At 40.3% G+C, this 26,916-nt stretch overlaps 1 protein-coding gene and 1 pseudogene across 1 annotated transcript in view; one reads left to right on the plus strand and one right to left on the minus strand.

The window, feature by feature from the left end:
- The window catches only part of BTAF1 (B-TFIID TATA-box binding protein associated factor 1), a 110,675-nt gene that overhangs the window by 30,321 nt on the left and 53,438 nt on the right, over nucleotides 1-26,916 (plus strand). Inside the window, exons 6-13 of the mRNA XM_049790790.1 lie at nucleotides 3,745-3,881; nucleotides 9,680-9,809; nucleotides 10,067-10,135; nucleotides 11,967-12,056; nucleotides 13,669-13,764; nucleotides 13,861-14,037; nucleotides 15,420-15,560; nucleotides 19,080-19,204. Coding sequence (XP_049646747.1) covers nucleotides 3,745-3,881; nucleotides 9,680-9,809; nucleotides 10,067-10,135; nucleotides 11,967-12,056; nucleotides 13,669-13,764; nucleotides 13,861-14,037; nucleotides 15,420-15,560; nucleotides 19,080-19,204 — 965 coding nt within the window. The remainder of the gene's footprint in view (nucleotides 1-3,744; nucleotides 3,882-9,679; nucleotides 9,810-10,066; nucleotides 10,136-11,966; nucleotides 12,057-13,668; nucleotides 13,765-13,860; nucleotides 14,038-15,419; nucleotides 15,561-19,079; nucleotides 19,205-26,916) is intronic.
- On the minus strand, nucleotides 22,426-22,923 carry LOC125994985 (60S ribosomal protein L23a-like; annotated as a pseudogene).

The raw sequence follows: 26,916 nt of genomic DNA on the forward strand, positions 1-26,916 counted from the left end.
AGTTTCTACTTACTGAATTTGTATATCCAGAAAGTTATCTAATGGACACTAATGTTAAATAAAAACAGTAGCACACTTTTTAAGAAATACTCATTTTTTGGGGGGCTCTTTAATTGTGTCTGTGGCTTTTGCCTTTATTTTTTAGTGAAGATGATGTCTATCACATAGACATTGATAATAGAAGTCATTTATTTGATAAAATAGCAAATGTTTTGGAAAACTTTTCAACTTTGTAAAAGAATGTATAAAAAAATGTATGAGAAGTTTGTTTCTGAGTCCGAGAAATAGTTCAGTGCACTGGCGCATATGCTTTTCTATAGGAGGTCCACGTTTGATCCCTGCCATGACATGGTCACCTGAGCACTGCCAGGAGTGGTTAATCCACTGAGCATGGGTGACACTCCAAAACATAGGGAGCTGGGTATAGTCCCTGAACACTGGCCATTGTGGCCCCAAAACCTAAAAAACAATTTCTAGCAGTAAATGGACGCTCATACCTTTAAATTGTTTGTGCATTCTTTCTGAAATGTTCTAGGTATTCACAAGTATCTGTGTATTTAAGTATATATGCATATGCAAAGCCAAACATGTCCTTCTTAGTCATGCCTTTATATAGCTTAATATATTAGCTTATTTATATAGATAAAATTCTTTTTTTTTGGGGGGGGGGTGTTTGGTCCATACCCGGTGCTGCTCAGAGGTTACTTCTTGCTCTGTGGTCAGGTGTCATTCCAGGCAGAGCTTTGGATACCGTAATTGGATGCCAGGATTGAACTCTAGTAGGCAAATACCCTACCCATTGCACTATCACTCTGGCCCCTAGTTCAAAAAAAATTTTTTTTTTTTTTTTTGGTTTTTGGGCCACACCCTGTGACGCTCAGGGTTACTCCTGGCTATGCGCTCAGAAGTTGCTCCTGGCTTCTTGGGGGACCATATGGGACGCCGGGGGATCGAACCACGGTCCGTCCTAGGCTAGCGCAGGCAAGGCAGGCACCTTACCTCCAGCGCCACCGCCCGGCCCCCCTAGTTGAAAAATTTTTTGACAGCTTCCTATTATTTTATATGGCTGACCCATGATTTTGCTATGTATTTTCCACTGTTTTCTATTCTTCCCATTTTATGAGAGTGGGAGGTGATTTGAGCTCCAGCCAGTGGCTCTCAAGGGTTATTACTATCTACACTGAGAAATTATTCCTAGCAGGCTCAGGGGACCATATGGGATGCTGGAGATTAAACCCAGGTTGGCTATGTGCAAGGCAAATGCCCTACCTGCTGTTGCTATTGCTCTGGCCTGTTCCATTTTCTTTTTTTTTTTTTTTTTTTTTTTGTTTTGTTTTGTTTTTGGGTCATACCCGGCAGCGCTCAGGGGTTACTCCTGGCTCTATGCTCAGAAATAGCTCCTGGCAGGCTCCGGGAACTATATGGGATGCCGGAATTCGAAGCACCGACCTTCTGCATGCAAGGCAAACGCCTTTCCTCCATGCCATCTCTCTAAACTTTTAGACTTTTAATCTATATTTTTAGCTTGGAGATGGTGGTGTGTTGCTGTAATTTTTGTAGACAAGAAAAAATGTCAGGAGTCATAGGGGTAAAGGAAAAGTGTATAGAGACATAGAAATGACATCCAAAAAGGAATAGAAGAAGCAAAGTACAAAGGGAAGAATAAAATTTAAGTAAATCAATAAGAAAATGAAGAATGAAAAACGTAATATGATTACAGTATGGTAGCTGAGCAAGATAGAAGATATATAGCGCAGGCAAAGATATTAAAAATGGATTATCATATTTTTTCACTCTATTAAGATACACCTGACCGTAAGAGGCACATAGTTTATAGATGCTGTCCTCCCCTTCACTCAGGCTTCAGCTTCAGGTGACATTCGCTTCATAAGTTGCACTTCTGTTCTTTTACATTTTTAAATTTTTTAAATTATTTTGGTTTTGGGGCTACACCCAGTGATGCTCAGTGATTTCCTGGCTATGCACTCAGAAATCACTCCTGGTTCGGGTGACCATATGGGATACCGGGGATCGAACCTAGGTCTGTCCTGTGTCAGCCGGGTGGAAGGCAAATATCCTACCACTGGGGTCGGAGAGATAGCATGGAGGTAAGTCGTTTGCCTTGCATGCAGAAGGACGGTGATTCGAATTCCAGCATACCATACGGTCCCCTGAGCCTGCCAGGAGCGATTCCTGAGCAGGAGTAACCGCTGAGCCGGGTGTGACCCCAAAACCAAAAAAACAAAAAAATCCTACTGCTGTGCTGTCACTCCAGCCCAAGATGCATTTTTGGTGGGGGGAGTGTGTTGTGTGTCTTACGGAAAAATACAGTATATAAAATAGTTGGATTTGGGGTAGTTAGGAAACTAGAGCAAGGGTCTATGCCGGTGGCCCTAATTAATTGTTGTTATACACATTTTAGCCTTAGCTTAATTGTTGAAAGGAATTTTATTTTTGGATTTGTTTCTTGGGGGGGGGGGCTATGGGGGTAATTCCTGGCTTTGTGCTCCTAGTGATCTTGGGGGACCAAATGGATGCCAGAGTTTGAACCTGGGTTGGCTGCATGTAAAGCAAGCACCCTATTCACTGCCCTGGCAGAAAGTAATTTTAGGCTTGGACTCAAAATATTTGTGTCATACAGCATGTGTTTCCAACGAAGGAAAAAGCACATATATATTTGATATCAAATACTCATAGCCATAATTATCTTTGTTTTTTTTAATCAGGTAATTATTTTATTGACATTCTTTATTATAATTCTTGAAATCAGACCACTTCAAAGTTCTAAGTTAGGATCATACATTTGTGACATCTGTAACTTTAAAAGTTTTTTTTTTTGTTTTTCTGTTTTTGGGCCACACCCAGTGACACTTAAGGGTTACTATACGCTCAGAAATTGCTCCTGGCTTGGAGGACCATATGGGACTCCGGGGGATTGAACCGTGGTCAGTCCTAGGTCAGTCGCAACTGCGCCACCACTCCGGCCCCTGTGACATTAAAAATTAAGCATGTGAGCATCTATTGTGAGTGGGAAGAAAGAAGAACCATACAACAGAATGAAAAAAAAAAAAAGGTCAAAAGAATAAGATCAGAGTTTGAAAAGATAGCACCAATGAGTATGATTTTGTTTTGCTTGTGGCAAACCAATGTTTGATTTCTGACATCCGATCTGGTCTCTTGAGCACCACTAACAAAAATTTCTGAGTGTAGAGTTAGGAATAACCTCTGAGCATCATCAGATGTGGCCCAAAAGATAAAGCAAAAACGGGCTGGAGTGATAGAACATTTGGGCCACACCCAAATGGGTAGAGCATTTGCTTTCATGCAGCCAATCTAGGTTTGAACCCTGGTATCCTACATGGTCCCCTTAGACTTTCAGGAGTAATTTCTGAGCATAAGCATAGCTGGGTATGGCCCAAAAACCAAAGGAAAAATAAGGTAAGAATCAGACTGTATATACTGATGTATAGAGCTTCAGTTCTTGATTGAGACTATGGATATTTATCTTCATTTTAAAAGTTCAAACTCTGGGGGCCGGGCGGTGGCGCTAAAGGTAAGGTGCCTGCCTTGCCTGTGCTAGCCTTGGACGGACCGTGGTTCGATCCCCCGGTGTCCCATATGGTCCCCCAAGCCAGGAGCGACTTCTGAGCACATAGCCAGGAGTAACCCCTGAGCGTTACCGGGTGTGGCCCAAAAACCAAAAAAAAAAAAAAAAAGTTCAAACTCTGTATTTTATTCTTTTAGACTCTTCAGGCAGCTGAACTGATTGACTCAGAATTTCGAACAGGAATGAGCAATAGACAGAAGAACAAAGCAAAAAGAATGGCCAAGTTATTTGCAAAACAGAGGTCTAGGGATGCCGTGGAAACAAATGAGAAGAGGTAGTAATCTTTTTGTTCATGCATTTATAAAAGAAAGCTTAAATTTGTGTTTTATTTATAAAAATTACAGGTAATTGTCTTCAGCTGTGAAACTCCATTTGAGTTATTTAATTATGAATTATAATTATGATATTTACAATCAAGTCAGATAGTACTTTTCATTATAAGGGACTACAAGAAAAATTCATGTTATTTTTCCCCTTATTCATTATGAAGTTAGATGAGGGCTGAGATCTTTACAAAGTAACATATACCATTCATACGGAATTGGTGTAAATGCCTAGTAATTCTTGAACAGAAAGAAAAGCAGTATGTCTGAGATGAGTGTAGAGAAGTGCAAGTAGTAGAGAATGAAGTCAGAGAGATGGATAATCTAAGCGTCATAGTTAAGTATTGCATTTAAGATAGTTCAGTGGGTTGAGTAAATGTTTGACATGTGGGAAGCCAGATTTGATGTGATTGGTTCCTTCAACACTGAGCTGGGAGTAGCATTCAAGGACAATTTGTTTAGTAGTAGGATATGCCCTCATCCCCAATCCCCATTTCTTTAGTGTCCAGGGAGTTGGCCCAAGTAGTAGAACCATATGCCTAGCATTTGTGAAATCCTACATTTCTCCTAGGTATATAGCAAGGCACCTAAGTACCGCAGGCTGTGTGTCATCCTGATGGCACTGCTAAGTGTAGTCCCTACTTAAATAATAATAATGCATTGAGTATAATGAGAATGTTGCAGTGTGTTTAGTATAATTAGAATTGTCAGGCATATTACTTGTTAGGTAAGGCTACGGGGCTAATGATTGAGACTTCTGTTGAAGGAAAGAGGTCTAAGTAAAATCACCGTTCATATTCTTAATCTGTTAATAAAAATGTTATCTATATGGCCTGGAATGGAGTTTCTCAAAGGTTGGTTTCAAACAATTCCATCAGAAAAACTTTGAGTGACTTAGTAAAATGTAGATTCTTGGTACCAGAGAGATTCTATATCAAGTAAGACACTTTGTTTGCACACAACACTCATTAACCCTGACACTTCTTTTTTTTTTTTTTTTGGTTTTTGGGCCACACCCGGTAACGCTCAGGGGTTACTCCTGGCTATGCGCTCAGAAGTCGCTCCTGGCTTGGGGGACCATATGGGACGCCGGGGGATCGAACCACGGTCCGTCCGAGGCTAGCGCAGGCAAGGCAGGTACCTTACCATTAGCGCCACCGCCCGGCCCCACCCTGACACTTCTTATGGTCCTCTAGACACTACCAAGAAGTGCTCCGTGAGCACAGCTAGGAATAAACTCAGCATTACCAGATAAAGCCCCCAAACCAAACCAAATGAAACAAAGTTAAAATACTTCAGAGATTCTTGATCACGTAGCTGTGTTATATAAGAACCATTTATACTGTTGCAGAACAGTTTGATTAAGAAATCAATAAACATGTGAGAGCTTATGAAAATAAGGTTTTGTTATAGAAGGCTTAACTTTTTGTTCTTTTTAGTCATACAAAAAAAGTAAGTTGAAGGGACCAGAGCAGTGGCGCAAATGGTAAGGTGTCTGCCTTGCTGACACTAACCTAGGACTGACTGCGGTTCGATCCCTTCAGCATCCCATATGGTCCCCTAAGCCAGGAGCGATTTCTGAGTGCATAGCAGGAGTAACCCCTGAGCATCACTGGGTGTGCCCCCCCCCAAAAAAAAACAATAAAAGAAAAAGAAAAAAATAAGTTGAAAACTAGTGACATCTGCTAAGTTTAATTTTTACTTACAGTTAGGTAATGCCTCCCTGCCCCCCAACCCCATACCTTCTCCAGGGGTACAAGAACTGGGCCACATCTGAGCAGCTCACAGTTTAGCTATTACCTGTTAGTACTTAGGAAGTGCTGAGTGCTGAATCTAGGCCTCCTGGATGAAAAGCATTTTCATCCAGCCTGTTGAGTTCTCTCTCTGCTCCAGGACATGTTATGTGTTTTTTGTTTTGTTTTGAATTTTGACCTGGTTCTGTACTCATTACTCCTGGCAATGCTTGGGGGATCATATGGTATGCCAGGGATACCTGGGTTGGCCACCAGCAGGCAAGCACACTACCTGCAGTATTATTTTTCTAGCCCCACCTTTTTTTTGTTTTGTTTTTTGTTTTTGGGTCACACTGGCAGTGCTCAGAAGTTATTCCTGGCTTTTTCAGAAATTACTCCTGGTAGGCTCGGAGGACCATATGGAATGCCCGGAATTGAATCCGGCTTCATCTCGGGTCGGCTGTGACGCCCTACTACTGTGCTATCACTCCAGTCTCTTTGTATTGTTTTTAAAATATGAAATCTTTGTAGAGTTGTTAACTATAGGATTTGTTAAGCTAGCATGTCATTAGGGTTAGATAATAACTTAATAGAATTTCCTTTTTTCCCCCATATAAGTACTTTTATCCAACGACTTAAGTATTATAAATGATGTTATTTTTAAAAGTTCATGATTCATTGCACAAATATTTATTGAATGCCTACTCTGTGCCAAATATTATTTTAGACTCTCAGGATACAATCATGAATAAAATAAATAAAAATTCTTGCTTTGGGGACTTGATAAATGATACAGTGGATTTGGTACTTGTCTTTCACATGACTGACCCAGATTCACTTTCATATGGTCCACTGAGCTCTTCCAGGAATTATTCCTGAGTGCATAGCCTGAGCACTGTTGAGTGTGGCCCCTAAGCAAGAACATAAAAAAAAAAAATTCTTGTCTTTGGGCAAAGGAGATGACTGAGGAGTTGAGTATATGACCTTTTTGCATGTGGGAATTCTAGGTTTGCTATCTGGCATCTCTCCTAGCCCCTGAGCATTTCATAATGAGAGTTGCTCCTAAGTACTGTTAGGGATCAGACCCTCTCCACAACACAATAATCCCCTGCCCCCGCTTCACACACAGAACTGGGACTCATTCTGTAAGGAAAGATAGAAACTGAATAAGGTAAATAAGCAAACAAATAGCATTTATTATTATCACGTTAATGGTATGGGTATAAGAAGTAACAGGATTATAGCAAGAAAGGAACAAGTGAGATGATTTGTGGGTTGAGTTTGAAATTTTATTATTTTGTGTGATGAGTGTTGGACTACACTTTGCAGGCGTTCAGTGTTTACTCTTGATTCTGTCGTCAGGAATTACTTTTTAGATCATATGCAGTGCTGGGACTTTATCCAGGGCTTGCCTAGTCTCTTAGCTCTTGTACTTGTTTCTCAATACCAAGAGTTTGAAATTTTGCATAGGATGATCAGTAAAGGACTTTTTTGTTTGCTTGTTTTGGGCCCCACCCAACTGTGCTCAGTGCTTATTTCTGCCTTTGTGCTCAGGGATCACTCCTGAAAGTACCCGGGACCATCTGAAGTGCTGGAGATTGGACCACAGTTAACCCTGTACAGGCAGGCCCCCACCTGATATACTATTGCTTTGGCCCCCTAAGTAAAGGATTTAGAGAAATGAATCTTGAATTAAAAATATCAGTTCATGGGGCCAGGGAGATAGCACAGTGGTAGGGTATTTGCCTTGCACGTGGCCGACCTAGGACGAATGGTGGTTTGGATCCCAGCATTCCACATGGTTCCCTGAGCCTGTCAGGAGCGATTTCTGAGTGCAAAACCAGAAGTAACTCCTGAGCACTGCTGGGTGTTGCCAACCTTCCCCCCTCCTCCCTCAAAAAAATCAGTCTTGGGGCCAGAAAGATTGTGCAGGGTTTAAAATATTTACCTTTCATGCACCAACCCAATTTGATCCTTGGAATCTCATGTGATCTCCTGAGTACTGCCAGATGTGATCCTGAGCACAGCTGGGTGTGTTCTTTCAGAAGAGATATGAACCTAAAAGACATGAAATGCTAGTCCTTTAAGTATATGGAAAAGACATTATAAATAAAAGGAACAGCAAAGAAGAATTCCTGGAAAAATGTTTGTACTAATAAAAGTTCTTGTACTAATTAACTACAAGAACACTAAGGTGATCAATGTGATTAAATTGAAGAGGGTTAGCGGAAGGATATTAGTGAGATTTAGAGGCTCAGTTTCTTTGAACATCTTACAGAAAAAAGTAATTAACCAAATTGCAGTATGTTGGGTTGGATAGTAATTGTAGAAAATGCTGTACTACTATAATGGTGGTAGCTATTTCTTTCTATTACAGTGAACGTTTTTTCAGAATAGCCTAATATTTTTGGTTTTGTAGTTATAAAATAATTCCTCAATTTATATATATATATTAATATTTTATTGAAACTATTATGATTTACAAAATTCTTCATAGTTGGGTTTTAGATATACACTATATCAGGGCCATTTCCACCACCAGTGTCAACCTCCTTCCACCAGTGTTCCCAGAATGCATCGCATGCCACCACCCTGCCCCAAGTTTGCGAATACAACAAGCCCATTTTAAATTTGATTGTTCAAGTTTTTGGTTCTTTTGATTTTATTGTTGTTGAGTTTGGCTTGTATATTTAGTTCTGTCCTCTTTTGATAACACCAATGAACCTGAGACCACTTGGCCCTTGGCCCCCATCCTTTCACATTTGTGTTTTTCTTCCTCCATTCAATTTCTTTCCTTCTCTTTGCTCTACTCTGGGGCCAACAGCGCTTCAGACAACTCCATTTAAATCATTGCATTTTTTCATGCAGTTATTCTAAATGCCACCTATAAGTGATAGTCTGTATTTATCGTCCTCCTTCTGGCTTACTTCATTTAACATAGTATCTTCCAGTTCCATACATATCGCACCATATTGCATGATTGCATCATTCCTTACACCTTCCTCAAATTTTTTGGACATACTTTTAATTAGTAAAGTGTCTTATTGCTGTACTTCGTACATTAGTGTTTTTCAGGATATAAAAGCTTATAAAGTTGCACTGGTTTCAGGTGGGGTCAGAGATAGTACAGTGGGTAGGGCATTTGCCTTGCACATAGCCAACCTTGGTTTGATCCTTAGCATCCCATATGGTCCCCAAGCTTGCCAGCAGTAATTTCTAAGTGCAGAGCCAGGAGTAATCCCTGAGCACTGCTAGTTGTGACCAAAAAAAAACCAAAAACAAACAAACAAAAAAGTTATACTGTTCTGATTCAGGTTGTTATTTTAAGGGGAGTTTAAAATAAAAAGGAGAGGCCCTGGTTTGGAGAGAAAGAAAGAAAAAAAAAGATGGCTTCAGATCCAATTTGAAAGCAAAATTTTATTATTTTTATGTTCATCAGTAAGAATAGTAAAATATATTTTACTTAGACATATTTTAAGTAGGTGCCAAAGCAGTAGTGTTGGAAGATACGCTTTCCATGCTGTCATTACAGGTTCAATCCCTGCCACTCACTCCTAATGGTCCTTTCAGCCCCATCAGGCACCCTGAGTGCAGAGCGAGGAATAAGCTCTGAGCACTTCCAGCACTACCTGGCAGTGAGTTTAGTTACTAAAACTAAAATTAAGTGATTTTAGTTACTGTAATGTTATTATTATTAATATAACTGCTTTATAACTTCATGCAAATTTGAAGTTACATCATTAAGTCAACAGAGGTAGTAAGATAGTATATTAAATAAGGGCTCTTGCTTTGTATATAGCAGTCTTGGGTTTGATCCCTTGCATTATATATGATCTCCTGAACACTTCCAGGAATGATCCCTGAGCACAGTGGGGTATGATACCAAAACAAACAAAATCACATGAAAATTTAAGTCCATAGTTTGTATATACTTATGCAGAACATTCAAATAATGATTTTCACTTCCATGCATTGTCCTTTATTTTCTTTTGTAAATTGTGATTTTTATTTTTTAGCAATGATAGCACTGACGGTGAGCCAGAAGAAAAGAGACGAAAAATAGCAAATGTTGTTATTAATCAGCCTGCGAATGATTCTAAAGTCTTCATTGATAATATTTCGGACAGTTCTTCTTTAATTGAAGAGGTACTACAGATATACCCTGAAGTGTTCTTTGAAATTATTTATAATGTTTACATTCTAATGTGTCAGTAGATAATATTAATCCGTTAGTCAAGAAATATTATTATTACAATCTTATAAGTATCTTGACTTCATTGGTACTTTACAACTTTTAAGACCTCACTAATACTACTAGATCTAAAAATTAGTGTTAGGCTTTGTTGAATTACTAGGATAAAAAAGACATTGACTGAATAGTAATTCTGTTTTCACTTATTTAGACAAATGAATGGCCTTTGGAGAGTTTTTGTGAAGAACTTTGCAATGACCTTTTTAATCCTTCCTGGGAGGTAAGATTTCTTGATGATAATTTATTTCCTCTCTGCTCTTTTGCTAATGTAGGGAACACCCTCAAGTACAACTGACTTGATTTGCCAGGTTCTCTTCTCTTCCCTTATGTCCTTCCCAGGCCACTAATCAGAGCTTCATATCACTCACTGTCTAAGTAGAAAACTTCAGACTGATTCATATCCTTTGTCATATTTCCTTAGTGTAGTTCTTTTTTTTTATTCTCTTACCTATAATAGATTTTTTTCTCTCCCATACTTATTGTTATGTAAGTTAATAATTTTGGTTGAGACATTTTTTTGACTTCAGAAGTACATCAATGGGGCCCGGAGAGATAGCACAGTGACGTTTGCCTTACAAGCAGCCGATTCAGGACCAAAGGTGGTTGGTTCGAATCCCAGAGTCCCACATGGTCCCCCTTGTCTGCCAGGAGCTATTTCTGAGCAGGCAGCCAGGAGTAACCCCTGGGCACCACCGGGTATGGCCCAAAAACAAAAAAAAAAAAAAAAAAAAAGAAGTATTTCAATGAATTCTTGAACAGGGAGCTAAAGGTTTGGGTATTTGCCTAGCATGTGGCTGTGACTTTGTTCTAATTCTGGCACTGCATATGGTGTTTCAAGTACTAAACTAGTCATGGCCCCTGAGCAGAAATCCAAGTATAACCCTCAAATAAATAAAAATATACTTTTGTTTTGTTTGGGAACCACATTAATGATGCTCAGGGGTGATTCCTGACTTGATAATCAAGGATTATTCCTTGTGCTTAGGGACAATATGGGATACCTGGGATCAGATAGATCTAGATCAGTCATATGCAAATTAAGCCCACTACCCCTGTACTTTTATTCAACCCCCAAATAAAAGTATTGAACAGAATTCAGTATATGAAAAAGATGAGAGTCAAGTTCCTCTGTTTGTAAAATTGAGGAATTATGGTCTCTCACTTGTCTAAGTATGAATGGGTCCAGAGAGAAAGTACAGAAGCTAAGGAAGAGGAAGGAGAAGTTTCTCTGTTTTCTGCAAGAAGTAGCCCTTGAGTACTGCTACTGTTCCAGTCTCTACCCCTCACCCCCTACTCCCAAAGAAAAAGAAGAAAACAAGCTTCATAATACTTTTTTTGTGGTTTTGATGTTCCTTGATTGTTGATGCTTCTGTTTGAATCTACAAAATTTGGGCCAGGGAAATAGCTCAGAGGACTGGAGTTCATATTTTACATTCAGGAGTCCTTGGTCCAATTCCTGACATTGTATACTCCTCCAAGCACTGAGCTAGGAGCAAACCTGGGTTGGCTATGTGCAAGGAAAGATCCTAAGTTGTTTGTAATCTCTCTCAGGCCTCTTTTACTTGATTTAAAAATAAAAAAAAAATGCTTCATAGAAACCAGAGTCATCGTATAGTGGTTTTTTTTTTTTTTTTTTTTTTTTGTTTGTTTTTGGGCCACACCCATTTGACGCTCAGGGGTTACTCCTGGCTATGCGCTCAGAAGTCGCTCCTGGCTCGGGGGACCATATGGGACACCGGGGGATCGAACTAGGCGGTCCGTCCTAGGCTAGTGCTGGCAAGGCAGACACCTTACCTTTAGCGCCACCGCCCGGCCCCTTCATATAGTGGTTTAGTACATGTCTTGCACTTCACTTACTTGGGTTCCATCCCCAACACCACTTATGGTCTTCTAAAGATCACTAAGATATTCCTGTGTATTTACATACAGAAAAAATGGAAATAATATTTTTCTTATATAGTAGTAGGAAAATATGTATTTTCTTTTCATATTGAAGAAAATTTAAACTTAGTTTTTAAAACACTCAACATTTGCTTCTTGATCCTTTTTAGGTTCGACACGGTGCAGGCACTGGACTTAGAGAAATTCTCAAAGCTCATGGGAAAAGTGGTGGTAAAATGGGTGATAGCACTTTAGAGGAGGTAAGTGTAGCAAAGCAACAGTTATTATCTCCTTTTCACCAAGATTGGAAATTAACAGTACGTGTCATGAAGTAAAAATTAGAGATAATTAGTAAGAAATATGGAAAGGTGAATAATGAGGGAAAAAGTGAGGAGGTTAAGAAGAAATCTGAGGCAGAAAGAATGAGAAAAGATACTTAAAAACATTGATTGCAAAAACCAAAAAAAAAAAAAAAAAACCCAAAAAGGGGCCGGGCGGTGGCGCTAAAGGTAAGGTGCCTGCCTTGCCTGCGCTAGCCTTGGACGGACCGCGGTTCGATCCCCCGGTGTCCCATATGGTCCCCCAAGCCAGGAGCAACTTCTGAGCACATAGCCAGGAGTAACCCCTGAGCGTTACCGGGTGTGGCCCAAAAACCAAAAAAACAAAAAAATACAAAAAAAAAAAAAAAAAAAACATTGATTGGGGGCCCGGAAAGATAGAACATCGGTGTTTGCCTTGCAATCAGCCGATCCAGGACCAAAGGTGGTTGGTTCAAATCCCGGTGTCCCATATGGTCCCCCGTGCCTGCCAGGAGCTATTTCTGAGCAGACAGCCAGGAGTAACTCCTGAGCACCGCCGGGTGTGGCTCAAAAACCAAAAAAAGAAAAAGAAAAAAAACATTGATTGGGAAAATGTGTAGAAGAAAGAATATTTGGGCCGGAGGGATAGCATGGAGGCAGGACGTTTGTCTTGCATGCAGAAGGACGGTGGTTCGAATCCCGGCATCCCATATGGTCCCCGAGCCTGCTGGGAGCAATTTCTGAATGTAAAGCTAGGAGTAACCCCTTAGCACTGCTGGATGTGACCCAAAAACTAACACACACCCCCCAAATGAAGTAAGAATATTTGAAAAGAACATAATGGAATGGGAAGTACAGTAAGAGGATGGTTTAAAGGTTAATATGCAATGACATAGGTTGGAGATACAGCTTAAAGGATAGACAGTAGATATGGAGTACATTACTTCAGAGCAATGCTTAATGGTTTTTAAAAATATTTCTCTTGGAGTGTAAGTTACAATGAAATTCACAATTTTAAAGATTTTGGTGTACATTATATGAACCTAATCATCATAACTATATGGTTAATAGTAAAGATTGTAAACGGAACCACTGTGTATTTTGGATATTGATTTTAATGCCCAAATCATCTGTCCCAATATTTTAAGTTTTTTTTGTTTGTTACACTCAATGACACTTGGGTTACTCCTGGCTCTGTGTTCAGAACTTAAATCCTGGCATGTATGGGAGACCATATGGGATGCCAGGTATTGAAAGCAAGCGCCTTAGCTGCTATTGCTCTGATCCCAACAATATTTTTTTTTTTTTTTGTGGTTTTTGGGTCACACCCGGCAGTGCTCAGGAGTTATTCCTGGCTCCAGGCTCAGAAATTGCTCCTGGCAGGCACGGGGGACCATATGGGACGCCGGGATTCGAACCGATGACCTTCTGCATGAAAAGCAAATGCCTTACCTCCATGCTATCTCTCCAGCCCCCAATATTTTATTTTTAAATGTTTATTTTAGTTTTGGTTTTGGATTTGATGTTTCTCAACCAAAGTGATTTTCATTATTAAAAATATTTGTTTTAACAGATGATTCAGCAACATCAAGAGTGGTTGGAAGACTTGGTTATTAGACTCCTGTGTGTTTTTGCATTAGATAGATTTGGAGATTTTGTTTCTGACGAAGTAAGTATTTCTTAATGGAATCTCTGTCCATTTAGATTTCAAATTCTGCATAGTAAACTTTTACAAATAGGAGTTTTCTTCCTTTCTCATTTGTAGGTTGTGGCACCAGTTCGTGAAACTTGTGCTCAAACATTAGGTGTGGTATTAAAACACATGAATGAAACAGGAGTTCATAAGACTGTGGATGTGCTACTTAAATTACTTACACAAGAGCAATGGGAAGTTAGACATGGTGGTTTGCTAGGAATAAAATATGCTTTGGCAGTTCGTCAGGTAAGCAGTTCTTTTTTTTTTTTTAAGCATATGTGGGAAAGTTTTTACCTTCTTAATGAATTTTCATTAATTATATGAAATTTTCCTAGTATAGTGTTACAGATAATTAAGTCATTTGAGTTTTGTCTTTTTGAAGTACTATGGTAGAGACAAATGATGCTATAAGACTTTGGGAACAAGTTAGAAAGTTATAAATTAGCTTTAGAAAATGAAAAAGGTGCTGGTGTTATAGTGTAGCAGGTAGAGTGCTTGCCTTGCATGCAGTTAGTCTGCTTGGTGTGGCAAAAAAAAAAAAATGGGGGGGGGTGAGGAAAAGGGGCCGAAGCTTTTGCCTTGTAAGCGGCTCACCTAGGATGGACGATGGTTTGATCCCCGGACTTCCCATATGGTCCCCCAAGCCAGGAGCGATTTCTGAGCACAGAGCCAGAAGTAACCCCTGAGAGTCACCAGGTGTGGCCCAAAAACCAAAAACCAAACAAAAAAAGAAGGGAAAGCAATTTTCGATGATTAGATCATAAGAGTAGTCTCCGGAGACATTTTTACTAGAGAAATTGAAGCACATCTAATGAAATAATGAGAAGAAGGGATAAGGGAGATAGTTCTCCTTTCACCTCTCTTTCACCCGGTTTGGTTGTCAGTGACACTTGAGTGAGAAATACCATTCAGTAAAGATAAGGTGTATGTCTGTGACATTTCACAAAGGAAATTTTTAGACTTTATGTAAGCTTAAACATGTTCTGATGTTTAAAAATCACATTAAAAAGTATATCAGGGACTGGAGAGATAGTAGAAGGGGTTAAGACATTTGCCTTGGACATAGCTGACCCAGGATCATGGATATTGGCATGGCACAATAGTTCCCTAAGCATTCCCAGGAGTGATCCTTGACCGTAGAGCCAATTGCAAGTCCTAAGTACAGTTGGTTGTGCCTTAAGCAGCACTCCCTTCACCTTAACCCCACCAATGATAATAAAGTGCTTCATACTCTTAGATTTTTTTTTCTTTTCTTTTTTTTTTTTTTTTTTGGTTTTTGGTTTTTGGGCCACACCCGGTAACGCTCAGGGGTTACTCCTGGCTATGCGCTCAGAAGTTGCTCCTGGCTTGGGGGACCATATGGGACGCCGGGGATCGAACCGCGGTCCATCCAAGGCTAGCGCAGGCAAGGCAGGCACCTTACCTCTTGTGCCACCGCCCGGCCCCAGATTTTTTTTTCTTAAGCGAGATTAGTTCACAGACTTCTGATACTATTTTTATATGATTGTTTTAAGCATACAAAACACCTTACTCACTAGACTGTTGCTTCAGCCTTCATGTACCAAATTTTATAGAATGCATAATACTTGTAGTTCAGAAGATTAATGTTTTATTGTATTGCTTTACAGGATGTAATTAATACCTTATTGCCTAAAGTTTTAACTAGAATAATTGAAGGACTCCAAGATCTTGATGATGATGTAAGAGCTGTTGCAGCAGCATCTTTGGTACCTGTGGTCGAAAGTCTTGTGTATCTTCAGACACAAAAGGTAAATGAAATATTTTTGCATTTTCTTTCTGTAGGGTTTTTATTTGGTGTGTACGGTATTAGGAAAACATTAAATATAATTTTCTTCATCCTTTATTTTTCTTCTGACAATTCTCTATTGTTTGTTATTATATTGTCCTTTGGAAGAGTGATACGTGTTTATTAATCTAATTCCTCTTTTATATATAGGATGTATTGGAATGCCCTTGAGAAGAAAATAACTTTCTTTTTTCTTTTTTTTTACTCTTTCTTTCTCTTGAGTCTTTTATTTTAGTTTTGGGCCCACATCTAGCAGTGTTTGAGGGGTACATTTTACTGTGTGCTGGGAGGTGTTCCCTATAAGTGCTCTGGGGACCTTGTTGTGCCAAGGATCAAATCCTTCCCTCCCACATATTTGGCCTTGAATGATCTCTCTAGCCTTAATATTGGCTTTTGTTATACTTACTTCTGGGGGTGGGGGCTCTCCTAGCATTTCTTTTCCAACTGAGCCTGTGGTTAAATGTGAGGTCCTAGAATATAGTGCTGCAAGGATCTTATATTTCTAGGATTAAATGAAGGGCAGCCACCTGCAATAGCATTCATATTAATTCCTGCTCCATCTTTTTTTTTGTTTTTGTTTTTGTTTTTCTTTTTTGGTTCATTCTGGCAGAGCTCAGGTTACTCCTGTTTCTATGCTCAGAAATCACTCCTGGCAGGCTCAGGGAACCATATGGGATGCTGGGATTCGAACCACCATCCTTCTGCATGCAAGGCAAATGCCCTACCTCCATGCTATCTCTTGGTCTTTTTTCTTTTTTTAGTTTTTAAGCCAAGCCCGGTGAGGCTCAGGCGTTACTCCTGGCTCTGTGCTCAGTAATTGCTCCTGGCTTGGGGGACCATATGGGACGCCAGGGTATCAATCCATGGTTTGTCCTACATCAGCTGCATGCAAGACAAATGCCCTACTGCTGCACCACCACTTCAGCCCCATAATCCCTGCTCTATCTTTATGGTCTCAACTCGTGTGTGTGTGTGTGTGTGTGTGTGTGTGTGTGTGTGTGTGTGTGTGTGTGTGTGTGTGTGTGTGTGTATTGTGTGTGTGTGTTAATTTGGGGGATGGGGTTACTCCTGTGTGTGTGTGTGTGTGTGTGTGTGTGTGTGTGTGTGTGTGTGTGTGTGTGTGTGTTAATTTGGGGGATGGGGTTACTCCTGGTTCTGCACACAGGAATCAATTCTGGCAGGCTCAGGAGACCATACTTGATGCTGGGGAATGGACTGGGTTGACCATGTGCAAGAGACTACCCACTGTGCTGTCTCTCCAGCCCCAATTTTTTGTTTGTTTGTTTTGTTTCTGGGCCACACCTGGTGGTGCTGAGGGGGTTCCTCCTGGCTCTTTGCTCAGGACATTCCTGGTGGTGCTGCGGGGACCATATGGCATGCTGGAGATTGAATCTGAGTCAGCTGCTTATAAGTCAGATGCCCTATCCACTGAAATTTTTTTTATTATAGTACATATGGCTTATAATTTTGGTGTTGTTTTTTTTTGAGGGGACAATTTGGTATGCTGGGACATTATTTCTGGCTTTATTAGGGAGCCTTTCTGCTGGAGTGATAAAATATAGGGGATTAAACCAGAATTGGCTGCGAGGCAAATGCCTTACCCACTGTAATGTTTCTTTGGCCCTGACTGACTTAAGTTTTACAATTCTGTCAATGATATAGTTTCATGAATACAACATTCTGATAATAGCCCCCACCAGTGTTCGTGTTTACCTCAGGGTCTCTCTCATTCCTCTTCTTGCTTTAACACCCACCTACCTTGCAACCTCAATCAAGCTGTGGTAAACTCAGCTTGGTATTTCAGGTTTTAGAGTCTGATTTTGGTCTTTGTTATTCCCCTGCTATGCTTTTTTATACTCTACATATGGGAGAATCAAGCTGTTCTTTTTCCTTCTTTCTAGCAGATCTCACTCACCATGATACCCTCTAGTTCCATCCATAGAACAGCAAGTTGCCAACTCTTAGTTTTTAAATATAAAATATTTATTTTGATTTTTTTTTTTTTTTGGTTTTTGGTTTTTGGGCCACACCCGGCGGTGCTCAGAAATAGCTCCTGGCAGGCACGGGGGACCATATGGGACACTGGGATTCGAACCAACCACCTTTGGTCCTGGATCGGCTGCTTGCAAGGCAAACACCGCTGTGCTATCTCTCCAGGCCCTATTTTGATCTTTGACTTTAAATTTTTATCTAATTTCTTTGAAGTGCCTCTTTTAAGGTTTATCTGACTTAGTTCTGTACTTTTAATACCAGAATACATATTCTGGAAATACAGGGACCAGAGTACAGCCAGTACGGAGTTTGCCTTGCACGAGGCCGACCCGGATTTGATCCCCACAGCGTTCCATGTGATTCCCACTGAGTCTGCCAGGAGTGATTCCTGAGCACAGAGCCAGGAGTAACCTCTGAATACTGACTGCCAGGTGTGGCTCAAAAACAAATCAAACAATATACACTGGAAATACAGCAAGAAGCATTTTGAGTATTTAAAATCCTGGGCTGGAGAGATACCTAACTGAGTTTGCCAGAAATGATTTCCTAGTGCAGAGCCAGGAGTAAGACCTGTGCACTGCTGAGTGTGGTCTAAATGCCAAAGGAACCATCCAAGTAAACAAACCAACTGAGAACCAGAGAGATACTAAAAAGAGTAAGAGATTTGCCTTGAATGTAATGTAGCCAGTTTGGTTTGATCATAAGCACAGAAAATGGTGCTTGTAGTTCCTTAGCATCACCAGGAACTGATTCCTGAACACAGCTGACATGGCCTATCCCACGGCTCCTCCCCTTTTCTCCAAATTAAAAAATGTAATTTATCTTATCAAGTATTGTTTATCATATCAAGAGATGATCAAGGACCTGGAGAGATAGCATAGCAGTGTTTGCCTTGCAAGCAGTTGATCCAGGACCTAAGGTGGTTGGTTTGAATCCCTGTGTCCCATATGGTCCCCCGTGCCTGCCAGGAGCTATTTCTGAGCAGACAGCCAGGAGTAACCCCTGAGCACCGCCGGTGTGGCCCAAAAACCAAAGAAAAAAAAAAGAGAGAGATGATCAAGTTAGTGTTGTTTGAACTGTATTGTTGGAGCTGCAGATATATAGTACAGTATTTAAGACTCTTGCCTTGACACCCCATATGGTCTCCTTAGCTCATTCAGGTACGGCCTAAAACACTCCAAATAAATATATTATTACAGTTTACTTAGAGGGTTATCTCTTATTTATACTATATTGATTTTAGTTTAGGATTATCCATAAAATAAAACACTTGGGAATTGTCTAATTTTTTTTTTTAAATTCTTCCACCCCTTAAGAGCCTATTTTGAAAAGAAAGTGACAGAGCAGATAAATAATGACTTTTCCTTGCTCAGAACTGGCACTAACCAGTCTTTAGAATCGTACTTATTAATCATCAGTGACGTCTAGTATTTACTTTGATGTGGCTTATGCACATTTTTTGTAAAATAACTTCTTGATGATCTTACAGGTGCCCTTCATTATAAATACACTGTGGGACGCTCTTCTGGAACTAGATGATCTAACAGCTTCAACAAATAGTATTATGACTCTTCTTTCATCTTTATTAACTTATCCTCAGGTTCAGCAATGCAGGTAATTATTTTTAGTTCAGTAAGTGCATACATTTTCAGATAATTTAACCTAAAAAGTCTAGCAACTTTTTTTTTTTTTTTTTTTGGTTTTTCGGGCCACACCTGTTTAATGCTCAGGGGTTACTCCTGGCTAAGTGCTCAGAAATTGCCCCTGGCTTGGGGGGACTATATGGGACGCAGGGGATCGAACCGCAGTCCTTCCTTGGCTAGCGCTAAAAACAGTGTGGGTGACAACTGTTGTTTGCATAGGCCCAGCAAAATATGGGGGAAATGGAAGGGAAAAGCCTTGGTCTAAATACAAGGAGACCTTACCCCTGAAATTTTCTGGCACAAGACCGACTCAGGGCTCCAGGCAGACAAGGCTGTCCAACTCCTGATTCATTCTTTGTGGTCCTGGTAAAATTTTTTGGCAGATTCCCTGTTGTTGGTATCAGGTTTCTGTAGTTAAAGATTCTGGTTTCTGTGCATCATCTTCATGGAAGTCAGGATGATGTTGAGCATCCTCTAGTTTCACCTCACCATTAGCTGGCAATGCAGAGTAAGTCTTTGGAGTAAGTCCATGCCAAAGCAGCGGTAGGGTCTTCCTTGGTAGATATTTGCTCCTGATGATGTTATAAACAATTGTGGATGTTTCTTTAGATAGTATCTATGGTTCAGGAGTGTATGGACAATGCTTGTTCCTATGAGGCCTGAGCCAAGTCATTATACCATGTTCAGGGTGTAAGGCCCCCACTGCATTACAAAACTTGTGTTCCTATCTATATTAGATAAGAACTTGTTTGCATATGTAATATTTTCCTATTTTAATGAGTCTGTACAAAAGGGGGATAATGCCACAAGGTATTATTGGTGCATATGGGGGCCAAGGGATCAAGTCCAACAATCCCAGTAACTTGGCTCTAACATGAACTCTAAACAGAGAGGCTCTTCTGACAGAATTCCCTATTGAACAGAACAAACAAACAAACAAACAAAAAAACCCAAAACAATGGGTGAAATTGTCACCATGTAAGAGAATATTCTGTAAGACTTATAGCTGTTAAGGGAGTACACTTAAGGTATTCAAGGGAGATATACATGTCCCTTTTATCTCTTTGGAAATAGTCAGGTGAGTGTTAAGTCACCTGACTTTAGTCTATGAGTTGGCCTTCTGCTCCCAGCAGTCCCCATATCAGGAAATGTCTTTGAGTGGGGACTTCTCAGAAACCGGGTAAGGTTCCAAGCACATGTATGTAATGAAGGGAGGTGTAAGAGAGATGCTGCTGAAAGTAGATCAGTAGGGGGAAGGACAGTAAATTACATTCTGTATAATGCAAAGTGAATTAAACTCTATGATATTCTATTAATCTATATACATTTTACGTGCCCCATATGGTTTGATAATGGGGCTAGTGGGAAGGAAAGTTGCCAGCGACTTCCTCAAGCATGCCCTTCTTGTGCAGGGTGGGGGCTGCGGGAGGCCTGGGGTCTGGGAGGAAGGAGAGAGAAGGCTGTGGGAGGCAGCCAAAGCCCACATCTCCCTCTAAGCTTGGCCAAAAAGCCTTAAGCATGAAGCCATGCTGCTCCCTATGCTGCCTGCTGAAGCTTCCCGGGATTGCTTTATAATATCTCTTTTTTTTCCTTCTCTTTTATTCATTGTAGATAGAAAAGCCATGTAATTTTACATATCAGCCTGCCACTGTACTATACAAATCTATTGTTTTTATTTTTTATTTTTTGGTTTTTGGGCCACACCCAGCGTTGCTCAGGGGTTACTCCTGGCTGTCTGCTCAGAAATAGCTCTTGGCAGGCACGGGGGACCATATGGGACACCGGGATTCGAACCAACCACCTTTGGTCCTGGATTGGCTGCTTGCAAGGCAAACACCGCTGTGCTATCTCTCCGGGCCCATCTGTTGTTTTTATAGAATCAAAAGACCCAGACTATAACCATCTAAACTTAAAATGGTCCTGTTACACTGGCAGGCTATGGGGCAGAGGGTGGTGTTATAGGATGTATTCTGGAAACATTGGTGGAGGGAGGTTGACTCTGGTGGTGGGATTGGCCCTGATTAATTAATTGTATGTCTGAAATCCAACTCTGAAGGACTTTGTAAATCACAGTGGCTTTAATTAATAATAAAAAACTCAAATCTATTGTTTCTAGAAGCTTTTTGGTAGAGACTTTAGGATTTTCAAAATACAGTGTCATGTTGTCTGCAAAAAGTGAGAGCTTGATTTCTAGTTTCCTTTCTGGATGCCCTTAATCTTTTTTTCCCCCTAATTGCTATGACAAGTACTTCCAGTACTATATTGAATAGAAGTGGTGAGAGGAGTCAACTTCGTTTTGTGCTAATCTTAGAGGAAAGGCTTTCTGTTATTCACCACTGAGTATATTGCTTGTCATGGCTTATAGTAAATAGCATTGACTATACCTAGGAAAATTCCTTCAATTCCCATCTTATTGAGAGTTTTTGTTTAGTTTTGTTTTTTGGATCACACTCAATGACACTAAGGGGTTACTCCTAGCTATGCGCTCAGAAATTGCTCCTGGCTTGGGGGACCATATGGGACACCGGGGGATCAAACCACGGTCTGTCCTAGGCTAGTGCTGGCAAGGCAGATGCCCTACTGCTTCGCACCACTGCTCCGGTCCCTTGTTGAGAGTTTTTATCATGAATGCCCTGTTTTTTTCTGCATTTATTTCTTTTTTGTTGTTGTTTTTTGTTTTTTTATTTTCGGGTCACACCCGCTAGCAGGGGCTACTCCTGGCTCTATGCTCAGAAATCACTCATGGCAGGCTTAGGGGACCATATGGGATGCTGGGATTTGAACCATCATCCTTCTGCATGTATGGCATGCTCTGGCCTCTCTGCATCTATTTCTATGATCAAGATTTTTTTTTTTCTTTTATGGTGTATTATATTGATTGGCTTGCAAATGTTAAGCCATCTTAGCATTTCTAGAATGAATCCTACTTGGTCATGGTGTAATAAAGTTTTTGATGAGCTGTCTGATTCTGTTTGCTAGTATTTTGTTAAATATCTTTGTGTCTGTTTATCAAGTGTATTGGCCTATAATTCTCTCTCTCTTTTTTTTGTGGTGTCTCTGCTTTTGGTTTTAGGGTGATATTAGCTTCATAGCAACGGCTTGAAAATTTGTTTCTTCAATTTCCCAGAATTGCTTTAATTATTTTATTTAGAGTGAGGGAAAATTGTAATTTGGATTAGCCAAGTGAACTGTTCAGTTGATCCCAATTTTATTGGCAACATCCAAGGCATCATAGTCAGGAGCCAGCCAAACACAGGCCTTCTACTCTCCATCAGGTCTAACCAGGGTGTTGAACTTGGCCACATCTATGTCATAGAGCTATTTTCGCAGGCTTCAGGCAGCCTATTTAATTTGGTGTTTGTTGACTTTGACATCCACAATGAATACAAGTGTGCTGTTATCTTCTGTCTTCTTAATGGCTGAGTCAGTGGTCAGAGGGAATTTGATGATGGCATAATAGTCAAGCTTATTTCTCCTGGGGACACTCTTTCGAGAATTTTTGGGTTGTCTTCTCAGCCTCAGCATTTTGGGTCTTTGGAAGGTGAGTAATGTTTAGATCTTTTTCTTTTTGTGGCTACGGACATTTTTCAGCACTCTTCTTGGCCTTCAAATCTTTGGCCTTCAAATCTTGTCTTTGGCTTCAGCTTTGGGAAGTGCAGGGGCTTCCTTCTTGGCCTTTGCTATCATCCTTGTAAAAAGGCCTGGAAGAATTTTAAAAGGATAGGCCATAGGACCTCTTTAAAAGTCTGAAAGAATTCACTAGTGAATCCATCTAGGCTTATGTTTTTTTGGAAGCTTTTTTTTGGTTGGATTTTTGGTTTTTGGTTCACACCCGGCAGCGCTCAGGGGTTACTCCTGGCTCTACGCTCAGAAATCGCTCCTGGCAGACTCGGGATACCATATATGGATTCCAACCAATGACCTTCTGCATGAAAGGCACACGCCCTACCTCCATGCTATCTCTCCGGCTCCTTTTGGAAGCTTTTTGATTACCATTTCAATTTCCTTAGTAGTGATAATTCTGTTCAGGTAATCAACATCATGTTGGTTCAAACTTGGGAGGTGATAGGGGTCTAAAAGTTTATCTGTTCCTTCTAGGTTCTCGTTTTGTGGTATAAAGTAATCTCGGTTTAACCTCTGACTTTCTGTAGGATCTATAGGACTCCCCTTTCATTTCTGATTAGATTTAAGTTTCTATTTCTTTGTGAGTCTTACTAATAGTTTATTCACTTATTTATTATTTAAAAAAAACCAACTCTTGCCATCATTGATTTTTTTTTTTATTGTTATTTGGTTGTCCAATTCATTACTTTTTGCTCTACGTAAGTTTTATTATTACCTCATATCTTCTTTTGACTCACTTCCACTTCCTTAAGCTATGCCATTAAGTTATTTATGTAGGCCCTCCCTTCCTTCCTGATGATTGCTTGTAAGGTTATAAATTTGGCTGTGTCCCACAAATTCTGGTAATTTGTGTCTTTCTTTTTACTGTTTCCAGGAATTTTTTTATTTTTGAGGGGTGGGGAAAACCTGGCAATGCTCAAAGGAGTTACTCCTGACTATTCAGGAATCACTTCTTGTGATTCTCGGAGGACCATATGGGATGTCTGGGATCAAAATGGGGTTGGTCATATGCAAGGCAAACACTCTACTCACTATGCTATCTCTCAGACCCATTTCCAGAACTTTTTTTATTTCTTCTTTGATTTCCTCTCAGACCCATTGGTTTTTCGATAGTGAGCTGTTTAATTTCCAGGTGTTAAGTTATTTCTTGGTTTCTGTTTGTAATTCACTTATATTTTTAGTGCATTATTTTCTGAGGATAAAATCCTCTTGATTTTATGTAGTATACTTTATTCCCCAGCATGTGGTCCCATGTACATTGGGGAAAAATGTGTGTTCAGCTTTTTTTGGAGATAAAAAGCCCTCTATCATAAGCCCCTCTCTTTCATTTCTTAAGTCAAAGCAATTATATCCTTGTTTGAGTTTTTGCCTGGTCTATCAAGAGGTGATAGACCAGTGTTGAAGTTTCCCACTGCTGTTGTGTAGCTATTGATGTCTTTCTTAAGGTCTATTAGCAGTTGTTTTAAGAATTTTGTTGGCCCCTCATTGGGTTCTTATATATTTACGACTATTATTTCTTTGTGTTATACATATCCCTTAATAAATAATCTTCTGTCTCTTACAACTTATAAGCCTAAAGTCTATGTTGCCTGATATTAGATTGGCCACCCCAGTTTTTTATGGGAATTCTTTGCTTGAAGGATTGTCTTCCAACCTTTCACTTTTAATATTTGTTTGCTCTTACTATCCATATGTTTTTCAGCAGGCAGCAAAATGTTTGATTGCATTTTCTCCTCCATTTTGCCCTTCTGTTTCTTAACTGGTGCAGTTAGTACTTTGATGTCGAAAAAGATTATTATCATGGGATTTTGTGCCATCTTTCTGTAGAAGTTTGGTGTGTTTGTGGGCTTTGCTTTGTTTTAAAAGTAGACCCTTCTGGGGCCGGAGAGATAGCATGGAGTAAGGCATTTGCCTTGCATGCAGAAGGATGGTGGTTCGAATCCCCGCATCCCATATGGTCCCCTGAGCCTGCCAGGAGCAATTTCTGAACATAGAGCCAGGAGTATCCCTGAGCGCTGCTGGGTGTGACCCAAAAACCAAGAACCAAAATAAATAAATAAAAGAGTATAAGAAAGAAAGAATTATTTAAAAATAAAAGTAGACCTGGGCTTGGAGAGATAGCACAGCGGCGTTTGCCTTGCAAGCAGCTAATCCAGACCAAAGGTGGTTGGTTCGAATCCTGGTGTCCCATATGGTCCCCCGTGCCTGCCAGGAGCTATTTCTGAGCAGACAGCCAGAAGTGACCCCTGAGCACTGCCGGGTGTGGCCCAAAAACCAAAAAAAAAAAAAAAAAAAAAGTAGACCCTTCATCCCTTCATTTCTTCTTTTAAGATTGGTTTTGAGTCTGTAAACTTACTTGGCTGTTATTTATTCATGAAGCTGTGTATCTTTCCTTCAAACCTGAATGCAAGTCTGGTTGGTGAAATATTCTTGGTGAGGTGCTCATTTATCTATTTTTATTTTTTGTTTTGTTTTGAGGCCACACTCCCAGTATTGCTCGAGGTTACTCCTGGCTCTGTGCTCAGAAATTTCTGGTGGTGCTCAGGAAACCATTTGGGATTCCAGGGATCGTACCTGAGTCTGCTGGGTACAAAGCAAATGTCCCCCAGTTTCTATTGGTACAGCCCTGGTGTGGTGTTTCATTTAGTTTTTGTCTCTATTTTTTTTTTTTTTTTTTTTTGGTTTTTGGTTTTTGGGTCACACCCAGCTCAGGGATTACTCCTGGCTCTATGCTCAGAAATCGCCCTGGCAGCCACAGGGGACCGTATGGGATGCCAGGATTCAAACCACCTTCCTTCTGCATGAAAGGCAAACGCCTTACCTCCATGCTATCTCTCTGGCCCCTCAGCATTCTGTCTTTATCTGAGGTTTTTATCTTTATAACTAATATGTGCCATGGGATGTTTTTATTTGGGCATCTTTTTAGCTGGTACTTTTCCAGTTCCCAGGATTTGAGTGCACATAGTCTGCAGCTCTGGGAACTTGTCATTGATGAGGTCTTTTACTGTTGCTTCTTCATAAGGGTTTTCTTTTGCTATGAAATTTTGGCCTTTTGGATACAATGTATATATACAGCATATTGAGTTATTTCTCTGGCTTTTTGTTGTAGTTGTTGTTCTTGTTGTTGTTGTTGTTGTTGTTGTTGTTATTTTGGGCTGTACCTGGTAGAGCCCAGGACTTTTAGCTTTGTGCTCAGGGGCACTCCTTTGGTACTTCGAACCATTTGCAGTGCTGGGATCAGCACTATATGTAAGACTTACACTATATGTTAGACCAAGTACCCGAGCCCCTTAACTATTTCTTTAGCACCCGTGTTATATTCTGGTGTAGATTAACTGCCAATTAAGATAAATGCATAGTTTCCTTAGTAAGAATTGCTTTATTAAGAATAAGGGCAAAAGGGGCTGGAGAGATAGCACAGTGGTAATCCGTTTGCCTTAGATGCAGAAGGACGGTGGTTCGAATTCTGTCATCCCATATGGTCCCCCGTGCCTGCCAGGAGCAATTTCTGAGCGTGGATCCAGGAGTAACCCCTGAGCACTGCCGGGTGTGACCCAAAAACCCAACCCCCCCCCCCCCCGAAAAAGAAAATAAGGGTAAGGGGCTGGAGCTATAGCAGAGCAGATAGGGCATTTGCCTTGCACACAGCTGACCTGGGTTTGATCTCCGTCACCTCATATGATTCCACCAAGCCTGCCAGGATTAATTTCTGAACACAGTCAGAAGTAACCCCTGAAGTATCACTGGGTTGTCCCTCCCCCCAAAAAACAATAAGAGCAAATTCTAAAGTGGAGAGATAGTTTAGTGGTAAGGGTGCTTGCCTTTCACATAGTCAAACCCGTTTGATCCACAATACTCTATGGTACTCCAAACTTGCCAAGAGAGATCCATGAACTCTAAGTGTACTATTGGACATGGCTCCCCAGCAAATAGCAAGTTCCATTGGAAAATTGTGATTTGATAAAAGTAACTCTGTGGAAAAATATAGTCTTAATATTCCTGTTCTTATGTATGACTAATGGCTGTTTTGGCGTGCTACATATAAAAAAACAAGTTTTA

The sequence above is a fragment of the Suncus etruscus genome, chromosome 17, assembly GCF_024139225.1.
Source record: "Suncus etruscus isolate mSunEtr1 chromosome 17, mSunEtr1.pri.cur, whole genome shotgun sequence".
Taxonomy (NCBI): Eukaryota; Metazoa; Chordata; class Mammalia; order Eulipotyphla; family Soricidae; genus Suncus; species Suncus etruscus.